Source organism: Dermacentor variabilis, chromosome 2 (genome assembly GCF_050947875.1).
Source record: "Dermacentor variabilis isolate Ectoservices chromosome 2, ASM5094787v1, whole genome shotgun sequence".
NCBI lineage: Eukaryota > Metazoa > Arthropoda > Arachnida > Ixodida > Ixodidae > Dermacentor > Dermacentor variabilis.
This window is the reverse complement of record NC_134569.1, coordinates 255,147,327-255,173,001: the sequence shown is the minus strand read 5'-3', so window position 1 is coordinate 255,173,001 and position 25,675 is coordinate 255,147,327. Positions and strand designations below refer to the sequence as shown.

General features: G+C 46.7%; 1 protein-coding gene across 3 annotated transcripts in view; it reads left to right on the top strand.

Annotated features, from left to right (window-relative positions):
- Nucleotides 1-25,675, top strand: part of Atg16 (Autophagy-related 16) — a 456,887-nt gene that overhangs the window by 402,098 nt on the left and 29,114 nt on the right. For all 3 annotated transcript variants that reach the window (XM_075682849.1, XM_075682848.1, XM_075682850.1), the window contains one exon: nt 19,485-19,631. In XM_075682849.1, coding sequence (XP_075538964.1) covers nt 19,485-19,631 — 147 coding nt within the window. The remainder of the gene's footprint in view (nt 1-19,484; nt 19,632-25,675) is intronic.

The window sequence follows — 25,675 nt, the reverse complement described above, 5'->3', positions numbered from 1 at the left end:
TGTGAAATGACGAATGTTGGAAAGTCCGGAAAAACCAAAACAAAGCTTGGAAATTGCTTCGCAATTCTCCAACTGCCGAAAACCTTATTAATTTTAAACAGGTCAAATCACAAGGCAGGAGAACACGTAAACATGCAAAGAGAGAAAGTTGGGATAGGCACATCTCCTGTATAAATTCGTACACCGATGAAACAAAAGTCTGGAATAGGGTAAATATGTTAATAGGTCAGGAGTAACATCCCCCGCTCTTAGTAATTAGCCAAGGTGAAATCCTGGAAGATCAGGCGGATTGTCTTGGCGAACAGTTTGACTATGTCTCAAGTGCATTGCACTATACGGACACATTCCCAAGACTCAAAGAACGCGAAGAGCGGCAGCCCCTAAACTGCAATGGTTCATTGAGTGATGCTCACAATTGCCCATTTACTTTAGCTAAACTTCAGCCGTCTTTCACATGTTGTAACAACCTAGCGCCAGGTGGTGATCGTATCATGTACGAAATTATTAGGTACCTACACCCTGAAACACTGAAAACACTCCTATCTCTCTTTAATGCCATGTGGGCAGCAGGGTATATTTCATCGTCATGGAAAGAAGCTACATTCATCCTGTTACTTAAACAAGGCTAAGACTTGTCCTTAACCAGCAGCTACAGACCAATAGCACTACAAGCTGTCTCTGCAAACTGTGTGAAAAAATGGAGAACCAGCACTTAATCTATTTCCTAGAAAAAATCAAAATACTAGACCCCTTTCAGTGTGGCTTCCAAGAAGGTAGGTCCACAATAGACGACCTTGTTCGCATTGAGGCAAACACCAGAGATGTGTTTATTTATAAGCGGTTTTTACTTTCAATATTTCTAGACCTAGAGAAAGCGTAGGACACAACATAGCAATACGGTATTTTCTGCGATCTTTCCACAGTGGGCGTCCATGAAAACATGGTAAACACAATTAAAAGCTATCTGTCTGAACGCACTCTTTGTGTAAAAGTAGGCAACTCTTTATCTAAACTATTCACCCAAGAAACTGGTGTTCCGGAAGGGGGCATGCTTAGTTGCGCACTCATTGTAAGAATGAACAGCCTGCATACAGTCATTCCACATGCAATGTTTTATTCTGTGTATGTCGATAATGTGCAGGAAATTTCAAATCATGCAATATTCCTATTTGCGAATGGCAAGTGCAACTTGGAATAAACAATTTGTCTAAATTGGTGAGTGAGAATGGCTTCAAAATAAACACCCAAAAATGTTCCTGCATACCTTTCTCAAACAAGGGAGGGGTAGCACCACAGCCTAGTATTACTATCAAGGGAGACCAACTCTCTCTGAGCAGTCAACATAAATTCCTGGGGATCATTTTAGACTCTTAAGGGCATGTTTATTCCCCATATTAAATATCTGAAGATTAGATGTCTGAAAACAGTGAACCCTCTAAAGCTTTTGTCAAGCATAATATGGGGTAGGGATCGAAAGTGCCTTCTGAACTTGTATAAGTCTTATCCGTTCACACCTTGATTACGGAGCTATATTTTATTATTCCACAATGCTGAATGCTTTAAAAATCCTAGACCATGTCTACCATCTGGCTATCCGTCTCGCGACCAGTCCTTTCAGGGCAAGTCCAATCCAGCACCTCTACGTATAGTCAAATGAGTGGTCACTTCATTTGCAGTGGTCATGCAGCAGTTTTACGTATTTTCTGAGAGTACAAGCGAACATTGAACATCCTTCTTGTTCAATCATAAATGATGTGACCGCTGCTACGCTCTTCCATAATTGGCCTGCAGTGAGAAAGCCGTTCGCTTTGTATCTGAGGAACCTCAATAAGGAAATGGTTCCAAATCTGTTCCTATGGCTCCAGCGAAACTGTTACTGTCATATAAGCGGCAGCTCATAGACTGGGATACATTGTTTGTAGAGGTCACTAAACACGTGCCACAGGCACATATTAAAATGCATTTCCTAGAATTCCAGTCCAAGTACTCTTGCCCAGGGTTTTACACAGATGCTTCCAAGTCACACGGTGGGGTGTCTTATGCAGCCGTTGGTCTATCCTTCTCAGAAACCGGTGCACTGCACCCAAAAACAAGTATCTTTATGGCTGGGGCCTATGCACTATTGTCAGCTGTGGAGCATATAAGGAAATCAAAACTTCAAAAAACAATTATATTTGGACTCCCTAAGCGTTGTAAAAACCTTGAAGTCACTCTGCGAACACAAAAACCCTGTGCTTATTGAGCTCTATTCCATTCTTTGTAGAGCATATATACCTAACCAGCAAGTCATTATATTGTTACGTAGGAATACACAGACGAAAAGCTACGTACAATTATATTTACAAGGAAATACGCCGCACTCGGCCAAGAGGCAACAGCCCGCGCTAGCCTCTAATCGTTGTCATCTTCACACTGCTCACTTCTTCGTCATCGCAAATACTGTTCCGTAGCACTACCCCCGGTGGCAAAAGCGCCGTCCCGGAGCGACTAAAGGCTAGACTCGGAAGCAGTATAGTAGGGCTTGAGCCTGCTGACATGGATGACATAACTAGATGCCAGAGTAGAGGACGAGGTTGAACTCACAGGAGCAATTTCGTACGTCACAGCCGCAGCACATGGTGGAGCCCTGTGTATTGCAGAAGGAGCTTTTCTGAAAGTCCAACGTGATGAGAGGGCGACCACAGGAGCATGAGCGCACCAGGCGAAAACTGTACGTCACGGTGGTGGGCGTTGTACTGACGCTGCTGAGTGGTTTGTGGGGCCGTCAGTCGAGTACGGGCAAGCTGGCATGCATGATCGGCGAGGGCAATGGCGTCGCATGCATAGTCGCTTGTTGAGATCGCAGCAGGAGGAAGTGCCGTGTCATGGGGCAATGCTGGTTCGCGACTGTACAGTAGGTAAAATGGAGAAAATCCGGCGGCGGCGTGCCAGGAAGAATTATATGCAAACGTGACGTAAGGGAGGGCATTGTCCCAGTCATGGTGGTCCTTGGAAACGGACAGCATATCTGTAAGAGTACAGTTTAACCGCTCTGTCAGACCATTGGTTTGAAGATGGTATGAGGTAGTTGGCTTCTATTGATAATAATAATATTTGGGGTTTTACGTGCCAAAACCACTTTCTGATTATGAGGCACGCCGTAGTGGAGGACTCCGGAAATTTTGACCACCTGGGGTTCTTTAACGTGCACCTAAATCTAAGCACACGGGTGTTTTTGCATTTCACCCCCATCGAAATGCGGCCGCCGTGGCCGGGATTCGATCCCGCGACCTCGTGCTCAGCAGCCCAACACCATAGCCACTGAGCAACCACGGCGGGTTCGGCTTCTATTGAGTGGAGCAGGAACGCACAATGTCGGCGATAACTTTTGAGAGGAAGTTACGACCACGGTCAGTAAGCAGCTGTCGCGGGGCACCATAAAGCAAGATAATGTCACACAAGAGAAAGTCCGCGACGTCAGTGGCGCGACTGGTAGGGAGAGCCCGTGTGATAGCGTATCGGGTGGTGTAATCAGTTGCGACAGCTACCCATTTGTTCCCAGAGGATGACGTGGGAAAGGAACCGAGGAGGTCTAGTCCAACACGAAAGAACGGTTCCACAGGGACGGTGATCGGCTGGAGATGACCGGCAGGTAGCATCTGAAGTGTTTTCCAACACTGGCAGAGATCACAGGCAGCAACATAGCGTCGGATAGAGCGAGCGAGACCAGGCCAATAGAAGCGGCAGCAGACGTGGTCGTACGTGCGGATTACCCCAAGATGTCCTCCAGTGGTTGCGTCATGCATTTCAAAGAGCACAGTCTGTCATAGATGTTTTGGCACGACAAGAAGATCAGATCCATCAGGGAGGAAGTTCCTTCGGTACAGAATGCCACCCTGGAGGACATATCGGCAAACGGATGCGTCGGTAGGTGTAGAGCACAGACGCTCGATGAGTGCTCACAGCGATAGGTCTCGGTACTGCTCATTGGCGATGTTAGCGAAGGCAGACACGGAGAAAGTGCCATTGACGATACTATTGTCGGCGTCATCAGGCTCGTCTACCGGGTAGCGACAGGTAGTCAGCGTCCTTGTGTAGTCAGCCTGATTTGTAGGTGGCAGAATACGAATATTCTAGGAGGCGTAAGGCCCGGCGATCAAGTCCTGCTGTAGGATCTTTCAGTGAGCATAACCAGCAAAGCACGTGAATCGTCTGTGACAATGGAAAAGGGTCGGCCATATCGCAACCGCCCAAACTAGGGCCAGACACTCATGCTCAGTGATGGAATAGTTGCGCTACGAGGGTGAGAGGAGCCTGCTGGCGTAAGCGATAACACGGTTGTTGCCGTGCTGGTGTTGTGCCAGTACTGCGCCAATACCGTGACCGCTGGCATCAGGACGGACTTCAGTAGGCGCAGAAGGATTGAAATGGGCCAGAACGAGAGGTGTTGGGAGAAGGTCGATTAGATGCAAAAATGTGGAGGCCGCGTTATTGCCCCACTGGAAAGGGGCGCCTTTTTTCAAAAACTCGGTTAGTGGTCGTGCTATGGTCACGAAACGGCGGAAGTATGAACAAAAGCCGATGAAGCTGTGCCCATCCTTGACACAATTCGGAACAGGGAAGTGCATAACAGCATGGATCTTGCCTGGGGCTGGTTGCACTCCATTCGCGTCAATGAGATATCCAAGGACGGTAATCTGGCGACGGCTGAATTGGCACTTTGATGTGTTTAGTTGCAGACCGGCTCGACGAAAAACGTCCAGGACTGTTGAGAGGCGCTCGAGGTGCATAGTGAACGTTGGAGAGCATACTGTAACGTCGTCCAAGCAGCACAGGGACATGGACCATTTGAAACCGTCAAGAAGGGAGTCCATCATGCGTTCCAAAGTGGCAGGAGTGTTACATAGACCGAGCGGCATCACTTTGAATTGATAAAGACCGTCGGGTGTTACAAAAGCAGTCTTCTCGCGGTTGATATTGCCCATAGCAATCTGCCAGTAGCTGGAGCAAAGGTCAATAGAGGAGAAATAGCGAGCACTGTAGAAGCAGTCAAGGGCGTCATCAATCCGAGGTAGGGGATACACGTCCTTTTTGGTAACCCTGTTAAGGTCCCTATAATTCGCGCAAGAGCGCCATGAGCCATCCTTCTTTTTGACCAGTACAACAGCTGACGCCCATGGACTACATGACAGTTCAATATTGTTCTTGGCAAGCATTTTGCGAACTTCTGCGTGAATAACTTGACACTCAGCCGGTGACACTCGATACGGGCGGCGATGAATAGGAGGGGCATCGCCGGTATTAATACGATGCTTAACAGCTGTAGTTTGCGCCAAAAGATGACCGTTAAAGTAAAAAGCATCGTGGTAGGGAAACAGAACGCAGTAGAGCTCACGAACGTGCTCGGACGGCATGTCGGGTGCAAACCTCAAGGCGCTGCATCGTCTATTTTTCTGGCTGGGAGCAGCGTCCGAAGGGAGTCAGCAAATAGGAGCGACGGGGCTGGGGAGAGGGAGATTGTCGTCACTGGGGTGAAGGCGAACGAGAATAGGGGCGGTTCTGCACAGGAGAATCAGTGGCGGCATTATCAGAGCGTGCGGCATAAGGACGAGGAGGGCCAAGGGGGGGGGGGGGGGAAGGCGAGAGTAGGCAGTATAAGTAGACCGGGTCGGGGAACTCCAGCGACTACGACAGTGCCGAGAAATGTGCCCGATTCGACGGCATTGAAAACAAATGGGCTTGTCGTCAGCAGTGCGCCATTCAGATGGGTCGTGGAAACGTGGTGGGTAATAAGATACAGGACGGGGCGGAATCGAAGAAGCCGGGTGGGCATCAGGGCGATGGGCCGAGCAGATGGTGTGAAGACCCATGTTTGCGAACTCCCGGCGGACAACTGCCTGGATCAGGGAAACCGTGGCTGCAGATGCGTTGGAGGAGCTGGAGTCGAAGGCAGCCGGATAGGCGGCCTTGATCTCATGCCGGACGATCCTGGTAACATCGCCAGTGTTGTTAAGACGAGGAGCTACGGCACAGGAAGATGTCGCTGGGGTGTTGAGCAGACAAACAAACTGCTGGTCGATACATCGGCTTTTAGTGAGCTGCAGGCGGCGGCACTCTTCTATAACTGCATCCGCCGTCGCCACGTTGTTTAAAACGAACAAGTTGAAGGCGTCATCAGCAATGCCTTTGGAGATGAGGAAACCTTGTCTGACTGCATGTGTAAGCTCACCCTCATTATCATTATCAAGAAATGAATTGGCGTATCTCCGACTGCAGTCACAGGCTGTATGAATGTGTTGCCACTTGGTTGCTATCGGTTTTCTTGCTTGGTTTTCTTTGTTGATGTCACATGGTTTGCGAATGTATAAGTAGTCTTGTGTCACGAAATAAACCTCAGTTGGAAGTTAGCGCTCACCCTGTTTTCCGCTCCCTTTGATTACCCCTACCTCTTTCCTTTTTTGCTCGTCCTGAGCTGCGCTACTAGCCTTTAACAGTTATGACATACCAACTCGCCCAAACTGCCACGCTTTTGTCTGACTCGGTCATGTTTGCGTCAACTTTGCGGCATAGAGCCAAGACGTCCTGAATGTACGTGACGTAGGGCTCTGTTGACGTCTGCACACGGCCGGATAACACCTTCTGCGTGACAAGTTGGTGACAGTAGGGGCTGCTGAACAAATCTCGGAGCTTTTGCTTAAGCGAATCCCAACTGGTGAGCTCATCTTCATGCGTCCAAAACCAAACTCGAGGTGTGCCACCGAGGTAAAACACTACATTGGTGAGCATGATAGTGGGGTCCCACCGGTTATTGCGGCTGATGTGTTCATACAGGCTGATCCAGTCCTCGACGTCTTCCCCATCTTTGCCCGAGAATACACCAGGATCACGGGGAGTGGGGAGACTGATGTAGGTGATCGAAGTGTCAACAGGTGTCGGAGGCGACTGAGTCGAGTTGTCGTCGTCGGGAGCCATGAAGGAAGGCTCAACGTACCGTTCACTGCGAAGCTCCGTGATGAGGTAGAGGAAACGTCTACCTCCACCAGATATGTTACGTAGGAAGACGCAGACAAAAAGCTACATACAAGTATATTTACAAGGAAATACGCCGCACTTGGCCAAGAGGCAACAGCCCGCGCTAGCCTCTAATCGTCGTCGTCGTCGTCTTCACACTGCTCGCCCCTTCATCATCGCAAATACTGTTCTGTAGCAATATTTGGGTACGTGGCCATAGAGGTATCAATAGTAATCTGCTAGCAGACCAAATCACCATGTCAATTACATTGCAAGCTATTAATCCTACTGCTGCTGTCCCTTCCACAGATCTGAAGCCTTTGTTACGAAAGAAACTGCAAAGCAACTGGGAATGCTTGTAGGACACGGAAACAAACAATAAGCTTCACGTGATAAAGCCACAGTTGTGTTTCTGGCCCTCCACAATGAAAACATGGTGAACTGATGTCCTCTTCTGTCGTCTCAGAATAGGACACAAATATGGTGCCCACAGTGTTTTTTTTTTTTTTTTTTTTTTTTTGCTGACTGGTGGTGAACCTCCAACTTGTGGTAGATGTGACATGAGGCTGATTATCTACCATGACCTCGCGGAGTGTCAGAAAGCCGAAGCTGAAAGAAAGAAACATTTTCCTCTGACATACCGGCAGCAGATCCCTCTTCATCCAGTAATGTTTTTTGTTTCAGAATCGTTTTTTGGCCCCCAAGCAGTCCTAGGCTTCTTGAATGATGTTTGTTGCATGTATGAGCCCAATAAAGTCGTAGCACATCCTCTCGCCACAGGATGCTACTGTGATAGTAGTTTTATACAGCACATGCATTCTGGCCCTTGCGGTTCAAGGGCTCTGTTTAGGCACTAGTGCTTCTTGCCAATCCTTGCATCTGACATATTTACTATATCGTATCATTATTTTGCACTGCACTTCTTGTGTTCATAGTACACCTCATTAGTCATTGCCATAATCTTACTACATGTATATCTTATGCACTTTAGGTTGACTATAATTAGGCTCCTTTACTGCCACGTCTCATCTACTTCTCAGAATTCATCGTTCCACTGTGAACCCATTAAAACTGGCATGGCGCTCTTTGGCCATACCTGGCCCTTGTGCCACTAAACAACACACACACAAACACTTTCACACTGACACAGAAATCACATTGTTCACACTCTTTAATACTATCTGAGCAGCTGGGCATCTTCCAACAGCATGGAAAGAAGCTATCGTCATTCCAGTTGTGAAACAGTGTTAAGATCCTGCTTCAGTGACAAGTGACAAGTTATTGCCTGATTGCGCTTACAAGTTGCCTCTGCGAGTTGTTTGAAAAAATGATAAATTGTCGCCTTCTAGATTACCTTGAATCGAACAAAATGCTTGATCCGTATCAGTATGGATTTCGAGAAAGCCTGTCAATTACCGACCATCTCGTGCTTGTCAAGGCTAATATTCGTGATGCTCTTGTCCATAAACAGTTCTTTTTATAAATATTTAACATGGAACAGGCCTATTACACGATGAGGCGCTATGGAATCCTCCGACACCTCTCAGGAATACGTATCATTGGGAACATGCTGCATGCTGTTGAGAGTTACTCTTGAAACAAACTTTCTGTGTGAAAATAGGTAACACACTCTTGCATCCATTTACACAAAAAACGGGGGTACCCCAGGGAGGCAAGCTCAGCGGTACGCTTTTTATTGTGAAGATGAATGCGCTTAGTTCTTCACTATGTTTATCCATTTTCTATTCTATTTACGTAGATGATGTACAGGTAGGTTTTAAATCATGTAACCTTGCAGTCATTCAGAGGGAAATTCAGCTTAGGCTGAACACTGAACAAAGTATCCAAATAATGGGTTCAAGGTCAATCCACATAAAAGCTTCTGTGTTCTTTTGTCAAGAGAGAGAGAGAGGACTGCTGCCTGATCCCACTATTGAACTGCAAAGACAGCACGTTCCTGTGGTCAAATAACATAAATTCTTGGGTGTCATACTCAATTCGAAACTGAGTTTCATCCCCCACATTATATACCTCAAGGGCAAGTGCCTGAAAAAATAAACACACTGAAAATTCTCTTCCGCACAAACTAGGCCAGTGACAGAAAATGCTTAATGAATCTCTGCAAAAGTCTCATACGATTGCGTTTAGACTACGGGGCTGTGGTGTATCAGTCTACTACACTGAGTGCCCTAAGAATGCTTGGTCCTGTTCAATTCAATTCGAATAAATTTTATTTCCTTTGTTGGAGAAGACAAGACAAAAATATGTGGATCCCACACACTGAGAATTGATGTAAGCAAAGCTTTCTATGCTGTTTACTTTGATTGACGTTAATTAGCGGTGATGTTGACGCCGAACATGTGATTGTGCCACAGATACTAATACATGGAAAGGATAACCAGCCGCCGTGAGCCTGCATGTTTGCTCCCAAAAGCTGTCAGCAATGCTATGAGGGCACAATTTTTGTAACGTGTTTTTGTAGCAAGACTTAACTATGGAAAATTCCCTCTTACCTAGAAAGAATTTTCAGAGACTGTAAACCCATTGGTGATCACAAGTGAAGAGCCAGACGGTGGATCAATTAGGTTTCTTGACTTAAAGCTAGGTCTGGGATCGAGTCATTGTTGTTGACAATATAAACCGCGCGCAGATATGCTTCTTTTGCCATTCAAATCTGCGCATTCGAAAGTTGTAAAACAACCCATAGTTAAGTCTTGTTACAAAAACATGTTACAAAAGTCTTGCCATCATAGCATTGCTGACAGCTTTCGGGAGTAAACACGCAGGCTCACGGCGGCTGGTTATCCTTTCCATGTATTAGTATCGGTGGCACAATCATTGCCCAAGGAAATCGGAACCAGGGCATCATTATCTGGGAGGGAGCCTTGCGGTCCAAGCACACGTGAAAAAATAGCGGTGATGCCATACATTCATTCAATTGCGCACCGTATAAAGAAAATTGCTAAAAAATGCAATGTAAAAGTGGTGTCCTCCGCACTGGAAAAATGGCTGAGCATGCATGTGAAAGTAAACTCAGGTGCTACGCAGAAACGAGGTTGTGAAACACAACACGGAAAGAAGTTCGTCGACTGCACCGAAGGAGTGGTATATTCCATTCCACTTCAGTGCAGCAGAAAGTACATCGGACAGACTGGACGATGTTTGGACGAAAGATTAAGGGAGCCTGATTATAATGTTTCAAAAGCAGTTGCGGGACATCTTGGGATACATTGTAGAAATTGCGGATGTCGGCTATTCCTTAAGAAATGCAAGATTGTGAGCAAAGATGGCAGACAACTGACGCGAAAGATGATCGAAGCCACTGAGATTGCGCGTGTGGGAAGTATCTGCGTAAGCATGCCATCCGTCTGCCTTAGTGCAAAAGAAATAGATTTCCTCACACACTAATCTTAAATTTTGTGTCCTTGTTCCTTTTTTTTTGGCGATGTTGAGTGCAGCAAAATTGATCACATGAAAAGCCGGTTTGGCATTGGTGGATTGGATTGGCCCTGTTTGTAAAGTTTTTTTCGCTCCCCCCTTTGGGTATCTTCCTGTATTTATTCCACCGACAAGGGAATAAAACTATTGTTGCAAGTAGCGCTCTGTGGTGTGTGTTTCTCTTCTGCTTGTCTCGTCAAAATGTTGCACAATCCAACCTCTAATATGCCATACCAACGCGCCCAGTCTTCAACCTTGCCTAAGGGATTCGTAGCAGATCCTCTCACTAGAGGCTGCTGCTGCGATATCATTTTTCTAAAGCCTGTGCCTCCCGGACCTTGTGTCCAAGGGGTCACTGGTGAGCTACGAGTGCTCCTGTTACGTGTTTACTACATCATCCTTTTGTCATAGAAATTTTATGATCATAGCATACATCTCTAGTCATTCTCATTATTTTAATACCTAAGCATTTTACGCACTTTACCGCACTTACTTTTTAGGCCTCTCACTGTCTGGTTACATCTACCGTTCACAATTCTAATTCACAACTTTGAAATTCGCCACATTCTATCATCGACAATCCATTTATTATTTTTTGCTTGGCGCTCCTTGTGGCAATAAAATACGTAAATCATCATCATAAAAAACGGGTCGTACCTAGTGCATTTGTGGTGCAACCTGCTACAGCATCAGGTCGCTATCCTTGAGAAACCTGTGTCACGGGGGTGCACCCAACATTGGAAAAATTTAAAGGGTCTTTCTTTGTCACTGTAAAGTGGCCCATTGCCCGTGGCACATGCCTAGTTACCCACGTTGACGTCAAAGATGTTCTGACAGACTGGCGCATACCCAGTGACCAGCATCAAACAGCGGAGGCCAGCACAGACTGAATGGCACACATACCTAGTAGTCCAAGCAGGTGTCACAGAGTTTCTTCGAACAGCGGTACCTACCCAGTCCCGCATGTACAGTGACCCACATAAGTGGAAAGTTTATTTAAGAGGCACATATATGTACACATTGAATGCCACATACTCAGTGACCCACGCTGGTCTGATGGTTGGTTTTGAATGCTGTTCCCTCAGCATAGCAGTACGATGCTCTAACCGTTCGACCATGGACTGCATGGTGACCCAGGTTCGCTGGAAAAGGGTTATATAAAAACATACATTAATAGTTATACCTCGGGAAGTCCATGCAGTACCCTGAGAATGCTAATGCATTAAAAGTGATTTGTAGTCAAAATTGAATCAGTCATTGAATGATGTTTCACTCAATAACCATCACAATATGGTGCCATAAATTTTAAGTGCATTGGACAGAGAATATTCGTAGGGATTAGTTTCTACCCTAGTAGTTAGTAATGCTTAGCTAATTACTGGTTTAGTAATGCTTTCTATGACACCCATGAACAACATGGTTGAATGAAGACTACTGATGTTGCAATCAGGAAAGTGATTCATCATCATTAATGACTCCAGCCTATCAGTGCTGCAATACGGCCTGGCTGGTATGACATCTTGGAGTACTATGTAGTGCGTATAAATGATAGACGAAGACACGTGAAAGACACAGATGCGGCATTAATGAAAGGGTCTGTTGAACAAGAAATGAAGTCAACTTCATTCAATTTCACTCGAGCCCATGCCACACGAGTTGCTCAAGGGAGCCTGTCACTTCCTAGCAATTGTCATTTAACCACCAACTGATTGATGTTTCATTGCCAGCTCTATTCATCAGACGTTACAATTAAGCTACAACTGCATGTGATTGTAATCTGGTTTGGCAGTGTTTCTTGCATTTAAAAGAAAAAGTTCAATGCTATTGATTGTGCGCAACATATCTTTATTTAGGCTATCAATCTTTTTTTTATCAAGATTGCTGAAGTTCAATAAGTTTATAAGACAAGCATCGCCTTTAAAACTTTGTACCTGAACAGTAGCAACCAATGTCGCAATTATCTGAACTGCATGTATTGGACATCTAAATTGATAACAATTTTATATTATATGTTACAATGAATTATAGAGAAGCCTCTTGGCTCCTTATGATCTGAATTATATCTAATTCATAAATAGAACTTTTGCAAAACTAGTGCCGACAATTTAGAAATTTCGTGTAAGCTGTAAACTAATGCAGAATTCCAATGTTTATTTTTGGAGCTGAGATCTCAACTATTTGCTTCAATATTGTTACGCGAAGGACGAGTCAGTAAGATGAGTGACTATTTATAGGTTATATTTACAACAGCGGTTGCAGCGCTGACCGGTTACATGCACAGTGCGAGCCCAGTTTGTTCTTCCTCCTCTTTGCTCGAGTGATGGCGCCCACGCGCCTCCTTCAAACAAGCAAATATCACATGCATGTAGCATAATCCCCCGGCGGCAGAAGTGACATCCCGGAGTGTCTAAATGTCATCACTGGGAGGGTGATACTGCTTCAGTTGTGTAACGTGCACGATATCACTGGACTGGGAAGCAGATGGGGCGTCAGGGGCAATCTCGTAGGTGACGGGAGTCATGGCATGAAGCACTCAGTATGGGCCTGTGCAACGACCAGCCGACCTGACGTGATGGTGACCATAGAAACACCCAAGAACCAGGCGGGAAGTGCACGTCTCGGTGTCGCTGGTCGTACAAACGCCTTTGACTGTCTTGGGATTTCGGAAGGCGGTCACGGGCGACTTCCCTTGCGTGGACACAGCGGGCGATGGCGTCAAGTGCGTATTCACTGGTCGGTGCCGCATGAACAGGGAGGGTTGTGTCGAGGGGCAGCGCTGGTTCTTGGCTGAACAGAAGGAAAAATGGGGAATAACCGGCTGTGTCGTGGCACGAAGAATTATAAGCAAATGTGACAAACGGTAGAGCGAGGTACCAGTCAGTGTGGTCTGAAAAGACATATTTCACGAGCATGTCTGTGAGAGTGCGATTGAGACGCTCCGTGAGGCCATTTGTTTGCGGATGGTATGACGTGGATAGCTTGTGCCTCGTGGCACAGGACTGCACAACGTCTGCGATAACTTTTGATAGGAATGTCCGGCCACGGTCAGTGAGAAGTTGTCGCGGAGCTCAATGTAATAAAATCACATCGCGGAGAAGAAAATCGGCGACATCTGTGGCGCAGCTTGTAGGAAGCGCTCGGGTGATGGCGTAGTGTGTGGCATAATGCATGGCCACAGCAATCCACCTGTTCCCAGAGGTAGAAAGAGGAAAAGGGCCAAGTAAGTCCAAACCAACCCGAAAGAATGGTTCCACGGGAATGTCGAGTGGTTGAAGGTACCAAGCAGGGAGCGTCGATAGTGTCTTGCGTCGCTGGCATTTCTCACACGCAGCTACGTATCTTCGAACGGAGCGAGCAAGCCCTGGCCAAAATAAACGTCGGTGGATTCGGTCGTAGGTACGTGACACACCCAGATGACCGGCAAAAGGGAGGTCGCGAAGTTCGTGGAGAATTGCCGAGCGAAGGTGTTTAAGGATCACAAGGAATAATAACCGGTGAACATTGTAGCAGTAGAGTATGCCATCTTGAAGTGTGAATAAGCAAAGGGAACTGTCTGCGAGTGACGATTCCAGGCGGTCAATGATGATACGCAAGGACGGGTCACGGCGCTGCTCGTCGGTGACATGGAGCAGTGGAAAACAGAGAGAACACAGGCATCGGTGTCAGTGTCAGACGTAGAGGTCGCGTCTCCGATTGGGTAGTGAGAGCGGCAATCTGCGTCCTGGTGTTGTTGTCCCGACTTGTAAGTCACTGTGTAGGGATATTCTTGTAGTCTGAAAGCCCAACAACTGAGCCGGACAGTAGGATCCTTGAGCGACGAAAGCCAACAGATTGCATGATGGTCTGTGATTACTGAGAAGGGCTTGCCATATAAATATGGGCAGAACTTTGAAACAGTCCAGACGAGAGCAAGACATTCGCGCTCGGTAATGAAATAGTTGTGCTCTGCAGTTGTCAGGAGCTGGCTAGCGTAGGCCTAATGAGGTTGTGTCCATGTTGGTGTTGCGATAAGACGGCGCCGATCCCATAACAACTGGCATCAGTTCGGACCTCTGTAGGTGCGGATGGGTCAAAGTGGGCCAAGACCGGTGGATTGGTGAGAATCGTGATAAGGCATGAAAATGCGGCAGCCTGAGGGGAACCCCACATAAAAGGCCAGTCTTCAGAAGCTCAGTGAGTGGTCGAGCGATTGCTGCAAAATCTTTCACGAACCGTCAGAAATAAGAACAAAGCCCCACAAAATTCCGGATATCTTTGACAGACTGAGGTATAGGAAAAGCCGTTACTGCTCGAACCTTCTCCGGGTCGTGTTGTACTCCGGAAGCATCAACGAGATGGCCTAGCACTGTAATCTGTCGGCGCCCGAAGGGGCACTTTGATGAGTTTAATTGGAGCCCAGCCTTGCGGAAGACGTCAAGGATAGCTGCGATGCGCTCAAGGTGCGTCTCAAATGTAGGATGAAACACAAGGACGTCTTCAAGGGAACAAAGGCAAGTTGACAATTTGAAACCTTGAAGCAGAGAGTCGATCATCTGTTCGAACGTGGTGTGGGCATTGCATAAACCGAACGGCATAACCTTGAATTGGTAGAGGCCATCTGGAGTGACGAAAGCGGTCTTTTCTTGGTCCTGCTCATCGATGGAAATCTGCCAATAACCAGATTGAAGGTCGATGGACGAAAAGTATTTGGCACCGTGAAGACAGTCAAGAGTGTCGTCGATTCGTGGTAAAGGGTAAACGTCCTTTTTAATAATTCGTTTTAGGTGGCGGTAATCAATGCGGAAACACCACATGCCGTCTTTCTTTTTGACGAGCACAACCGGCGATGCCCAAGGACTCGACGAGGGCTCAACAATGCCTCTGGCGAGCATCTTGTTTACTTCCTGCTGAATAACTTGCCGCTTTGCCGGGGACACACGATACAGTCGGCGGTGAATAGGAACAGCATCACCAGTGTTTACCGATGCTTAACAAGGGACGTCTGACCAAGTGGTCGATTGTCAGTGTCAAATATGTCGCGGTAGGAAAGCAAAAGGCGATATAGAGTGGCTGCTTGGTCAGGTGCGAGGTCCGGGGCGACCATGGGATGTAATGGGCTGTCGAGGTTCAAGGCATCCTGAGGGTATTCAGGAGGATCTGGAGACACGTCGCCTGCAAAAGCAGTGTCGTGGTCATCTGTCACTGACCGGAGCATGGCCACCACTATGCCTAGCGGTAACACTTGCTTTGTCAAGCCAAAATTGATAATGGGGAGGCACATCCTATTAGCGGCAAGGGTTATGATGGAGTGTGGCACAGAGATGTCGTGCCCAAGGAGGACATCACAAATAGGTGGAACGACATAGTCGCCGTCAGGCACGGTTGCTGTTGAGGCCAATTTGACAAAGTTTAGGGCTTTTGGAGGTAAGCGAACAAACGCTGTAGTGCAGAGAGTGTTCGGTTGTTTGGGGCGAATGTCTGAAACAAGAGGAAGCTCTAGGCACAGCGTACCGGTGACACAGTTGATGAGGGCAGAATGCATCGTCAGAAAGTCAAGCCCGAAGATTAGGTCATGAGGGCAAGTGGTCAGCACAGTGAACAGGACTGTAACGTGGCGGCCAGCAGTTCCTATACGAGCAGTGCACATAAATAACCCTGATGGCAACAGTGGCGCCATTGGTGACGCTTACAGCTCGAGTGATGGTAGGTGGAAGAACTTTTTTGAGGCAACGACATAGGTTAGTGTTCATTATAGACACTTGGGCTCCAGTATTAATTAATGCCGTCAACGGAAAACCATCTGCATCAACTTGAATTAGGTTCGTATTGGTGAGGAGCGTCAACGGAGGATTTGGAAAGGACGAACGTGATGCAGCACTACCTCCCAAGAGCTGCATGGCCTAGTTTTCTGTCTGTCGGTTTGGCGAGGAAAAGCGGTGAGGTTGGAGTGAAGGGGAATGACGGCGTTGAGGCGACAGCAATCGCGCGGAGAAGTGGCTGTCAGGGGGCATCAGAAGTAGGGTACAGACAGCGAGGGGAATAACGGCGAGCGTCGGCATATAGGCGAGGAGCAGGGAATGAGCGCCAGTACGGCGGCATCAAGGTGGTGCGGCAGTGGTGGGATACATGATCAACGCGGTGGCAGCGGAAGCAGATCGGTTTGTCATCTGGGGTTCGCCATTCAGCAGGATTGCATGGTCTGGGAGCGAAATACTGGTCATTACAGGTTGTGGATATTGGAATGGGTGCCGAATCGTGTCAGGAGACAGAGCAGGTGGTAGGGATGCCAAGGTTTGCAATTTCTTGCTGCACAACTGCTTGGATAACAGAAATAGTGGGTGCCGCTTGGTCAAAGGTACCTTCAGGGGGTCGTGGATGAAGGGGGGCCGGACTCGCCGCTTGAATCTCATGGCAAACGATACAGGTGACATTCTCTTGAAATGGTCGTGTGGTGGTAAGAGCGAAGCAAGAGGACGTAGCAGGGGTGTTTGTGAGCCGGGAAAAGTGTGGTACTACGTGGCGGCTTTTGGCTACCTCGGAGTGGCGGCAGTCTTTGACGATGGCGTCGACAGTAGAAACGTCATTATAGATGAACAAATTGAAGCCGTCGTCCGTGATGCCTCTTAAAATATGGCCCACCTTGTCAACCTCGGTCATGTGCTCGTCGACTTTCTGGCAAAGCGCGAGCTCTTCCTGTATGTAGGAGACATATGATTCGGTCGACGACTAGACATGGGTGGCAAGCTCTTTTCGTGCAGCCTGTTAGCGACCTGATGAGTTGCCAAATAGGTCGCGAAACCACTCTTTGAAAATGTCCCAGCTGGAGAGCTCGTCCTCATCGGTGCAAAACCAGACACGCGATGTCCCGTCCAGATAAAAGATCACATTGGCAAGCATAATGGTAGGGTCCCAGTGGTGGCTTTGGCTAAAACACTCATACATGCTGAACCAGTCGTCAACGTCAATGTCATTTTGACCAGAAAATGTCCCAGGATCATGAAGACTAGGAACCGTAACATACGTAGGGGTAGGCGCCGCAGCTGTAGGTGGCGACGGGGTGGTTCCATCGGAAGCCATGGCTGAGAAGACGATGGTGTGGATGCTTAGGAAAACGGGAAACATTCCACCTCCACCACAATGTTAAGCGAAGGACGAGTCAGTAAGAGAAGCAACTATTTACAGGTTATATTTACAACAACGGTTGCAGCACTGACCGGTTAGATTCACTGCGCGAGTGATGCTCTTTGCTCGAGTGATGGCGCCCACGCACCTCCTTCAAACAAGCAAATATCACACGCGTGTAGCAATATATTTGTATTTATGATGGCAGTTATTGTAAAAATGTGAGAATTTCAGTGGTGGAACAGTCATTTCACGTTTCGGTGCAGGTCTGGACGCAGGCAAAGGGCCGATTTAGCTCAGCAGCAAGCACTTTTGGCACAGGGTCCAATGCATGCAATGTGTTGTCTAATATATGTGCTTACCATATACCAAGCAGATTTTAACTGATATAGTCGATATGTTGTAGAGACGGATTTGCGCGAGGCTTGCCCTGCAAGTGCAGTCAGGAAAGGATGCGATGCTCCTCCACACCATGACTCACAAAGGGCACTATGGCTGGGTTCATTGATACGGTGCAGAGGATAATTAAGTGAGGATGCAGCACAGTGCAACAGTCAGAGCTTGTGGGCAAAGGCTCACCGCAAGACCAATCTAGTCTGCGGGCCTGCACTGAACATGATATCATGCAATATACTCATGTCGTGCCATGCACATTAGGGAGTTCTCAAATAGGGGCGGAAAAAAAAAGTGTTGACGCCACTGTGCATGCGCAAGACACAAATACGGTTTCACATTGGTGTCGGCGATACTATTTCACCGAAATAGCCAAATAACACGGCGACAAAGACTCAACGAAAAAGCTTTGCTTTTTGAACGTGGCAGCACCCATCGATGTGGCGGCTCTCGCCGTGTACCACATTCAACCTCATTCGCTAATACCATTCTTAACTATGCACCACCCGAGATTCTTCTCGCAGGAGCTCTTTTGCAAAGCCCCACTATCGCCTTTAAACATAGAATAAGCTTACCTTTAATCCTAAAATGTGACATATATACTTGTTTGGCAGATTCCACCTTATCACGCAGATCCGAAATAAAGCACCACTAAGATGGTACAGCGGTACTACATTGTACGTCCGTCAGAGAAATATGTGCGAATGATAAAACGAATGACTTCAACGGGCCCATAGAGTTTCTCACTGTATAGTGAGAAATAGTTCAGTGAGACAGTTTCAGTTTCTCAAGGACGGACGGGTGCACTGAGCACCCGTCCCTAGAGTTACTCACTATACTGTTATGTCTCACCTATTAATTCTTATTAGTGTGACAGCATTTATTTGATTCACACCAGACAACACTTACTTTAGTGTCACTATGTTACAGATCAGTGGACGGGCCTCTGCTTCCTTCTATGATTGATGATGATAGCGTGCTGTTCGTTTTGATATCAGCTTTGACTGCTGTGAAGCATCGACGGAAGGATGGTTTCGCTCTTATGCATGCTTCGGCACAGGCTCGGCGCAACTTTCCGCTAAAATGTCGGTTTGGTGCAGGATGGCCCCAAAGGCACAATTGGTGCGGCTGTTCCACCACTAAATTTTTCTTTCTCTCCTAAACCCAGGAAATTTCATTCAGATTGGTTCAGTAGTTTTCTAATGTGCAAATGTTTTGCATTTCTGTGTAATTTAATAGAGAACTAGCTGGGTAACAGTTGGTCCTGAACTATCTTACTCTTAACTGACCGTTCACAATTGGCATTTTTCAGTTTCAAACTTTTCTTCCCAAAGTGTTCATCAGTGTCGACCCCACTCTTGCCCCCCCCCCCCCCCAATGGGCCACTCACTCTCATCTTATACTAAACAGGCCAAGAACTTGGCCTCTGTGTTTCTCAGTAAAATGTTCTGGTTCTCAACGCATGTGACTTGGGTGAGAAGCTGCATATTTTCTTTCATTGCGCAGCAGAAATCCTTTTGTGTTTTTCCATTTATTGTATCCTTCATATGCGTTCACTGCAGGGATGACAGCTTCAAGGTGGCCTGTGATTGGACGAGGGCAAAGTTCAGTCCTGATGCAAGCTACGTGGCTGTGGGCTCCCACGATGGAACACTCTTCATATGGAACACACAGACAGCTAAACTGGAGAAAAAATTGAAGGAGATGAGGTGAGTCAATGCAGGCTGAGCTTTGGGCCAGCTAGTTTTAGGTTTCCATGTGTAGATGACACTTCACGAAAGGGAAATATCGTCATCCACCTGACAATGGGATTAAGCTGTGAAGGAAACCCATTTTCTTGTACCTTTGTGCTACTGTCGGGTGAATGACATTTTTTTACTTTTCATGGAACTTTCTCCACCTTTCTGATTTTCATGAAACTGATTTTCCATATTGAATTACTGTTGTGTCTCACCCAATAATTCTTATTAGTGTGACAGCATTTATTTGATTCACACTAGACAGCACTTATTTAGTGCCACAAGGTGTGCTTTTACCATTAAAGCTGTTGACGCTGGGATTGGCATTGAGTTTTTCCATTCGTATTCATAGATATACTTTGTGATACATCCAAGCAGTGTGGAGGGCAGTCAAGTGGCTAATTATAGTTCGCCGACACATCATCCCCCTTCATGTGACTAGCATGTTGGTCACAATTCACATACATTGCAGCGGGGGAATACAGTCAACAACCAATTTTTCGGATCCTCTAGGGAACATAAAAACGTCCGAAAATTCAGGCAGTCCGAAAAAATGAATGCATGCAAAAAAACGCACTTTTTTTTTTTTTCTCGGATCTAGCGGTAAAGGGCGAAGTACCAGGCTTCCGAAACCCTGCCAAAGCATCAGCGAAGTGGCTATAAAAAGAGGCGTTCAAAAACTCTGCATGCAGCCGACTGCCGGTTTATTATGTACACGTGCATCGTCGGGCAGCCGGTGATATTGCTGCAGTGGCTTGAAGAACTTGTTGATTGTTGTTTGGACGGCGTTCCAGTTGCATGCGATCATATTCGCCTCGATCTGAGCAAGGGTCATGTCAGCACTGTACGCCGATGAAACAGTCAACAGTGCTCGCGTCAACTTGGCGCTTGTAGGCGGCGCAGGCATTGGCTCCTCATTTTCAACATCGGAGTCCTGAATCCCCCACAACCTGACGGACTATTTTCTCGTCAGTCAGTTTTGCGCGCAAGTCGAGCTCGTTGTCAGCGTCAAGAAACTGTTCAAAAGTTATTTCCATGGGTATGGAAACCCCGGCAGAGCGGAGCCGATGCCGAACTTTTTGCTCACGTCAGCCTGCGATCGGCCGCTCACGACTTGCTTAATAACGGCGACTTTCTTCTCCATCGTTAACCGACGGTATTGCTTTCCGCGCTTCGATGCCATCGGCGAGGACAATGATGACGGAGTGGGGGTCATCGAAGTCAAGTTGCGAACAGTGGAATTCACTGACGAGCGTCGAAGCACCCAGGCCTAGCGTCGCAGAGCACACTTGACACAACAGCATAACCACACACCACACTAGCCAAAACGTGGCCTGCGCAAAAAAACGAAATAGCGCCGCTCCGGAAACTTCGCCGGAGGCGGAAGTGCGGCGATGAACATAGCTAGCATGGCCAGACCAAATCGGTGTGTGACAGCTAGATTCGGCTAGTTGTGGTTCAAAGCAGTGATATGCTTCGACTGCAAGTCGATTTCCTTCGCAAGGGCGCTGCGCGAGGAGCCAGAGGACCTTCCATCGCGTCAAAAAGTCCGGAAAATTGGACGGTGGGGGGTTCGAGCGTCCGAAACTTCAGATGTCCTCATGCATTGATTCTATGGGGCTCATGGCGGTGCCGCGAAGACGTCCGAAATATTAGCCATGTCCAAAAATTCAGTCGTTGACTGTACGGTATTTAATGCAGTAAATCCAAGTTGGCACATTTTTCAAGGGACTGCGGAAAAGAAACGTAACAGCTGAGAGAATGTAACAGTGAGGAAGGCCTCAAATCATCATAGTAACGTCGGGAACAGCTCTGAATGGCTGCTAGTAGAGTTATTAGATGTCTCACTGCCTGTACTGTGACCGAAGACAGTGTGCGCACGTGTTTATAATTAAGGGACACAGACTGTTTCGTAACAGTGACCCCATATCACTTTTAAAATGCGTCACCGCATAATACAGCTGTATTATGGCGAAGCTGGCTTAAAAGAACTGCCAAAAACCACAATCGCACCGAGACACGCTACTTGGGACTGATAATTGTTTTCCTGGCAGGGCTTGTCAAGCTTAACTGCGAGTATACCTTTGTTGTCCTTGTAGCAATGTGCAAGAGAAAATATGCCTTTGTATCGCTAAATGTATGTGACTGCCACATTAAAATGCAACATAAGATGCGTGAGCATTACACAATGGCTATATATCAAATGGGAACATAATACATAGGAGCTAATGGGCTTTAGGTTGGGACTGTGAAAAGTAGGTGCAACAGCCAGGAAAACGCAACAGTGAGGAATGTATCAGTGGAGTTCCACAGTACTACAGTAATTTGACAAGTTGGTCAAGTTGGTTTCCATTCATAGGCCACAGACAGCCTTTGTAGCTTTTAGGCTCTGCTATGTCACCATGGACCCTCTTACTCATTGACCTACTCCTCCACCAATGGTTCCATGCACCATGCCCTCCATGCTATGAGTGGACAACACGGAGTGCCAACTCTCCTGATGAGGCAGTTTAGCTTGTGTCCTTTTGACTTGCTTCTTAAATCATGCAGGCAGGTTTTGCTAGAGCTGTCCATTCAGACAGGGTCTGTGTTCATTTCTTGTTTGTTTTTTGTTTTTGTTTTTTTGTCAGCGTCTGTATGTGTTCACCTCTGCAGCGCTTCAATTCAGGCTTCAGTAAGCTCAGCAGTCGGTGTGGCTGGCTCTCTCTTTAGACCACAGTGCTTGCAGCAGAGATGCTTTCGGTCACTCCATTGCCACAGCACGTTACTCTATTGCTGCGGCTTGGATAAGGCAAGAATAAAAATATCTTTGACTGCTACAGTTGAACCTAGATATATCGAACAGTGCGGTGATCGCAAGATAGTTCGATATAGCCAGATTTTGATACACAATATTATGTAAAAAGCTCGTCAAAAACTTCTGCAAATCAATCAGTGAACCAAGGGCACGATTGGGGATCGTTGTTCGGAGCACGCATTCAGTTGCGGCGCACACAATCCACCTTTTTCATTTTCCTGTGCTGCCCTCTGCCGCACACCGCTGGAAACGTTTTGGATGGGTGCGGAGGCATTTGCTATTTGATTTGCGTACCTGCGCCCACGTTAAGTGTGGGTTGATAGTGCGTTTCGTGGATCACTAATCATTATTAATGGCTACTCCAGGGCTGCATGTCATTCCTGGAAGCCATGTAGCACTCGCCAACTACTGGGTGAGCAAGCCTGAGTGCGCCCTTGTGCAAACAGTGCAGCCGATAAAGGCACACTGAGTTCCGTCTGCCAACACGGCTGCTTTGGAGTTTGTCATTGGTGATCTCTGCACTTGGAGCTCACTTTTTGTAGTCTTTTTTGCACATTATTTAGACATTTCGCATATTCAAGAAGTCTGCGAGCGCAGTCTTCTGCGTCGTATTTATCAAAGAGGCGCACTTGCTTGCATCGACATCTACAGCCACAGATCGTTGTTAGCGCCAAGTATTGCGGAAAAGATGCATTGCTCATATGAAATAATCACAAAACGTAGCAAAGCTTACATATGTGCACATATGTATCGTGTTGTTCCACTGTGAGACGAGTCAATATGACTGGCCAAACCACTTAAACAACAGCAATTGTGATCAAGATATTAAAGGCTGTTAATTTGTTACTTATTTTTGCATTTCTTTAACTCCATCATACTTGCAGTTTGTGCATGCCATAAAGCATTATTAGAGAAAACTGTGCTGGCATAAGCGCTCATTTATAGGCCGTGTTATTCTCTTGCGAAAACGTGGATGCCATCACTGACACCGGTGGTATAACTGAGCGAAACGGTTGTCTGTGCTGCTGTACACCGACTGCACCATGCACCGTCTCTCGTTTCCCGTTTGACACAGAGGTCAACAGTGAATGTCTGGAATTGATAAATGTGTCAGCATAACAACAAGCACAGACCCACCCATCTGTGTGACGAATGCGAACGGCAGCTTACAGGTATGGCGACGTACAGATGTTGTCACAGCGCAATGTCACCACTTGCCGCTTACTGTGTATGCGCCGTACGAAGTGAAGTGTAGTTGATTTCAAGTTGCTAAGGCCAGAACTGAACTTTGAAAGCAGTTTCCTTCATCCTAACTGCTTGCATTTCAGTTCAGGACCACCAGTAGCGGGTGCACAAACTCAATGGCGCCAGGCTTGACTTTCGCTGAACAGTATCAACATTGGCTCAGACTTCATGTGTGCGGCTTGAGAGGGTTGAAGCTTGTGCATTTCAAATGGGTAGGCATGTTTGACTCATATTAAGTACGATTAATTATATACACAAGCGAAGGCGTGCTCGCTATCGTGTTGTAGGTTCGACGATCGATCGCGCGGAGTTCGGTCAAACAGTGGTCGGCATGCTTATTTTGTCGGTGCCGTCGACAAGAAAGCTCGTCGCAGTACAGCAACTCGCACTCGTCGGTTACGTTGTATACAGTTGCGCCGTTGTTGGCCTGGTATGATGGCTTCAGTGATGTACTGTGCTGAGTAGTCGATCAATCGTTGGCGTGAGCATCTTGTCGATCTCGTATCTACCCAGTATTACCGCGCCTTAAATGGGCATGTGAAGTCAGGCATGCACTGCCACCACCAGCAAGTGAGGGTCCCCGCTACAAGAAGGCTTCGTCAGCAACGTGATGTTTTTAACCCTTTCAGGGTCGATTTCTTTTATTGCAGATTCCAATTCTTCTGAGCGACCTATTTCGAAAAAAATTTAGCGTGATTTTTCTAGGGTGACCTTAAAGTAAGAAAAAAATATATTGCGTTGGTATATGTGTGCTGTTTATTTATAAATAACAACAATAAAAAAAGGAAATAAACTTATAAGAATTAAAATTTTTATGCATCGCTATACACATAGTTCAAGAATTAGAAAATGGCACACGAGAATATTTCACAAGTCTCAAATGTTCCTTGCTCTTACTCTAATAGTTACGTTCATAGCGTAATTGAACTGTGCAAATGAGCACATTCAAGAAAACTGTGTGGTTGTGTGTGTTGTATCTTCGACATGGCGGCCAGATGAAAGGTTTACGGCATGAGGCCTAATCAACCGGGGCGTGCAGCACCGCAAGAAAGAGCCCGACTACTTCAGTCGGGGACCAGACAAAGAATGGATGTTTATTTCTGAGGAGGCAACTTACAGCGTTTGGCGCTGAGTGGCGCCCTGATGTAAAGACCCAATACCGAAACCAGAAGTTAACACAGGATACCACATCACCTCTCCCTTGAAAGGAAAAATGCTTTACTCGCTCTCCTCGCAACAAAAGTAAGTCACAAGTCAAAGAACACATGTTAGCACTGTAACACACATGACTAGTGATGACATCTTTACACAATAGAAAATAATATCTTTGGCTTCCCCATTTAAAAAAAAGCACACAACAAAAAAACTGAATATGAATTATTGCACTCCAGTTCTGCAGTTCCAGTACCCGTCTTGGGAGGACGATGAGATGCAGCCTTGCATACACAGATAACACATAAAAAATTCACAAAGTACAGAAGTATACAGTAACAAACATCTGTGTGCCCCCTGCGACAGCACTGATGGGTGGCTCATTCGCCCAGAGCCTGACTCGAGACAGTCTCTGTGGCTGTCGTGGATTGGGCATTGTGCGTAAAAGCACTTTACACTCCATAGTCCCCTCCCCCCCCCTCCCCCCCGTAAGAATGCTCTAATGACTTTTAATGTTAAGAACTTTTTTGGCGTCAAAGACAAATTAGTATGGTGGCTACTACCGTAGTGAAAATGTGCATACATGTTTATGCTGCAAGAAACATAACATACAAGAAATGTATGGTATCCCTTCTGCGGGGCTGCTAAGAAATGAAGAAAAGTGTTCCTACAACTAGGATCCACTGATAAATCTGCAGTATAGCAGTAAGTACAGCGTGCGTATAGCACCGTTTATGCTGCCAGAAATCCCCCCATTTGAAGGATACTGCATATGTCCTATTCACCTAACGAACATGACAGGAAATACTTTTGGCGTTAA